The sequence below is a fragment of the Meleagris gallopavo genome, chromosome 15, assembly GCF_000146605.3.
Source record: "Meleagris gallopavo isolate NT-WF06-2002-E0010 breed Aviagen turkey brand Nicholas breeding stock chromosome 15, Turkey_5.1, whole genome shotgun sequence".
NCBI lineage: Eukaryota > Metazoa > Chordata > Aves > Galliformes > Phasianidae > Meleagris > Meleagris gallopavo.
In genome coordinates this window covers 315,423-319,177 of record NC_015025.2, presented here as the reverse complement: position 1 = coordinate 319,177, position 3,755 = coordinate 315,423, and the positions used below count along the sequence as shown (strand labels likewise).

Here is a 3,755-nt window from a genome sequence, read left to right as displayed (position 1 = left end):
CAGTGGTTTGCTGTGCGTGGAGCTGTGTGTTCCAAGAGGTGCAGGCATTGCATTCTTGCTTTGCAGAGTTGTGCTTCTCCCTGTGTATGCTGTGTGCTTTGCCTCCTGGTCACGATGTCTCTCCATGCAGCTGTGCTCTTATCCAGCCGCTCTGATGCATTCTCCTGCAGCTCAGCTGTTCAACTGGGTCATTGCTGAGTGCAGCAGGCAGCAATACAGCTGCAGTGGTGGTGTTGGGACACACGGTAACACATGGGTGTGCAACCTTCAGGCTTCCCTGGGCTGCAGTGTGTAAATCAGAAATGTGCAGGCTGCATATAGGTACATTGCTCTGAAAGTAATGCCTCCTGTTTATTTCCTTGGAAACTTCAACTGATACAAATAGCAGAATAACACTGTTGGATGGTGCAGATTCGCAGCTACAAAACACTGCTTTACAACATGGTCACCAATATAGCCCAGTGTATCCACGTGTGGTGAACTAAAGCCTGAATGTTGCGCTCATAATAATCTGCAGAGTGGAAGTGACCCTCTGTTGCTACTGCTAGAACACATCATCCACCACCTTCAGGTGCTCAACTAAATTGTCTAGTCTCCATAAGAATTCAGCAAGTGTTGCTCAGTGTCCGTGGTTGGAATTTTTTCTGCATGGAGTTCTTCCCTGAGAAATGTTGCTTCTCCCATTCTTCTATGTCAGATGGCATTTTCTCAGACTGCCCCTCTGCTGCCATCTGCCAAACAGTATCAGAAGGTAATGGGATACCGGTGGAAAGGTTCAACCTCTGCTGTCATTCCACCAAAGTCTGCCTTGGATATCATGGTCCACCACAATAAATTGTGAGGCATAACTTTCAGAGCAACCCTCATGGAATATACAATCTTGTTATTATGTAAGTTAAAAAATATTTACATTTATGATATCGTTCTTAAATCTTTTTAAGAATGTCAAACAAAACGAGGAAATAAGTGTGATGTTTTCGTGATAAAACCAATGCATCAGGCTGGTATGGTGGGAGTGGATGCAATTCTTACTGATGTCTCAATGTCTTCATTAGAGATTTTTGATGAAATGTTACTCTTCCAGTGTTTCATCTTTGAAAAATGATATTCAGAATTGTACATACAACCAAGAAGCAAAGACATGAGCAAATGTTGAGTGTGAAGTGAGAGAAATTTCTCTGTCTTAAGATAGGGATCGTAAAAGTCTTCCCCAGGCAGGGCTCTAGGCTGCATGGCCCAAGGTGCAGAAAGCAAAGGTAAGAACTGGGAGAAGGAAGATCTGCCTGCTGTCAGTGAAGATCAGATGGGTGATCATCTAAAGAACCTGCAGGTGGGCAAGTGAATGGGACCCGATGAGATCCATCCATGGGTTCTGAGGCAGATGAAGTTGCCAACTCTCTATCCATCATATTTGAAAGGCCATGGCAGACTGGTGACGTTCTCACTGATTGGAAAATTGGAAACATAGCCCCATTTTCAAAAAGGGACAATCAGAAGATGCAGGGATCTGAAGGCCACTCAGTCTCACCTCTGTGCCTGCCGAGGTCATGGAGCAGGTCATCCTGAAGGCCCTTCTGAGGCACCTGGAAAACAGTTGAGATGATTGCTGTTAACCAACAAGGCTTCACCCATGGCAAGTCATGCCTGAAAAACCTGGTGACCTTCTGTGATGAAGTTACCGAATCAGTGGATAAATGAAGAGCAACTGACATCATCTACGTGGACTTGTGAAAGGTTTGATAAGGTTCTGCATGACATCTGGTCACCACATTGGAGAGAAACTGATTTGATGGACAGAGCTGTTTGTGCTGAAGGAATTGGCTGGATGGTCACGCTCAGAGAGTTGTAGTTAATTCTGTGATGTCCGGATCCAGACCGTAACACATGGGTGTGCAACCTCCTGGCGTGCCTTGGCTGCACTGTGTAAACAGGAAATGTGTATACTGCATATCAATACATTGCTCTGAAAGTAATGCCTCCCATTTATTTCCGTTGAAACTTCAACTGATACAGTGTGCACATCAGCACTCTTGGTTGGAGCTGATTCTCTGCTACAAAATGCTGTAATGCAACACAGTCACCGATATAGCTATGCTTATTCACCACTTGTGGACTTGAGTCTGAATGTTGTGCTGATAATAAAGCCAAAAAGGAAGCCCAAACATCAGGCTGGTTCCTGGGCAGTGGATGCAATTTTTACTGATGTCTCCATGTCTTCCTCACAAATTTTGGATTAAATGTTACTCTGCCGGAACTTATTCCTTGAAAACAATTATTGATAAGTGTACATACTGCCCAGAAGCAACGATATGAGCAAAGGTTGACAGTGAAGTGAGATATTTCTCTGTGGTCAGATAGGGATTGTGAAAGTCTTCCCCAGCCAGGGCTCTAGCTGCGTGTCCCAAGATGCAGAAAGCAAAGGTAAGAACTGGGAGAAGGAAGATCTGCCTGCTGTCAGTGAAGATCAGATTGGTGATCATGTAAAGAACGTGCAGGTGTGTGGGACCCAATGAGATCCATCCATGGGTTCTGAGGTAGACGAAGTTGCCAAGCCTCTATCTATCATATTTGAAAGGTCATGGCAGTCTGGTGAAGTTCTCACTGATTGGAAAATTGGAAATATAAGCCTCTTTTGAAGAAGGGGCAATCGGAAGGTGCAGGGATTTGAAGGCCACTCAGTCTCATCTCTGTGCCTGACAAAATCATGGAGCAGATCATCCTGAAGGCCCTACTGAGGCACCTGGAAACAGGGCATGTGATTGGTGTTAACCAACATGGCTTCACCCATGGCAAGTCATGCCTGACATCCTTGGTGACTTTTATGATGAAGTTACAGAATCAGTGGATAAATGAAGAGCAACTGACATCATCTATGTGGACTTGTGATGAGGTTCCGCACGACATCTGGTCAGCACATTGGAGAGAAATTGATTTGATGGACAGAGCAGTCGGTGCTGAAGGAATTGGCTGGATGGTCACGCTCAGAGAGTTGTAGACAATATCACAATGTCCAGGTGAGATGGTTGATGTGTGTCTGTCCTCAGGGATCACTGCTGGGAGTTATTTAACATCTTTGGAGGTGACATGGCCAGTGGAATTGAGTGTACTCTCAGCAGTATTGCAGATGACACAGGGCTGAGTGATGGAGTTGACATGCTAGAGGGAAGGGATGCCATCCAGAGGAACCTGGTCAGGCTGAAGAGGTGGTCCCATGCCAACCTCATGAAGATCAACCAAGACAAGTGTGAGGACCTACATCTGCTTCAAGCCAATCCCTAGAACAGATACAAGTTGGGCAGAGTGTCTTGAGAGCAAGGCTGTGGAGAAAAATGTGGGGCTGTCAGTTGGTGAAAGACCTACATGGTCAGCCATAGAATCATAGAATCATAGAATCATAGAATCACAAGGTTGGAAAGGACCCGCAAGATCATTCAGTCCAACTGTCCTCCTATCACCATTGCTGCCACAAACTACTAAACCAGATCTCGTAGCTCCTCATCCAGATGCCTCTTGAACACTGCCAGGGACAGCGACTCTACCACCTCCCTGGGCCGCCACTCCAGTGCCTGGCCACTCTCTGAGAGAAAATGTTCCTCCTTATGTCTAACCCAAGCCTCCTCTGGTACAACTTGTGGCCATTTCCTCGGGTTCTGTTTGTTGCCTGGGAGAAGAGGCCAAAACCCTCCTCATCACAGCCTCCCTTCAGGAAGTTGTAGAGTGCAATGAGGTCTCCCCTGAGCCTCCTTTTCTCCAGA

General features: G+C 46.0%; 1 protein-coding gene across 1 annotated transcript in view; it reads left to right on the top strand.

Moving 5' to 3' along the window:
* LOC100550010 (protocadherin beta-8-like) overlaps positions 1 to 3,755 on the top strand; it is a gene marked incomplete at its 3' end in the record, with an annotated part of 7,300 nt that overhangs the window by 2,174 nt on the left and 1,371 nt on the right. Inside the window, exons 2-4 of the mRNA XM_031555644.1 lie at positions 2,355 to 2,495; positions 2,714 to 2,907; positions 3,045 to 3,242. Coding sequence (XP_031411504.1) covers positions 2,355 to 2,495; positions 2,714 to 2,907; positions 3,045 to 3,242 — 533 coding nt within the window. The remainder of the gene's footprint in view (positions 1 to 2,354; positions 2,496 to 2,713; positions 2,908 to 3,044; positions 3,243 to 3,755) is intronic.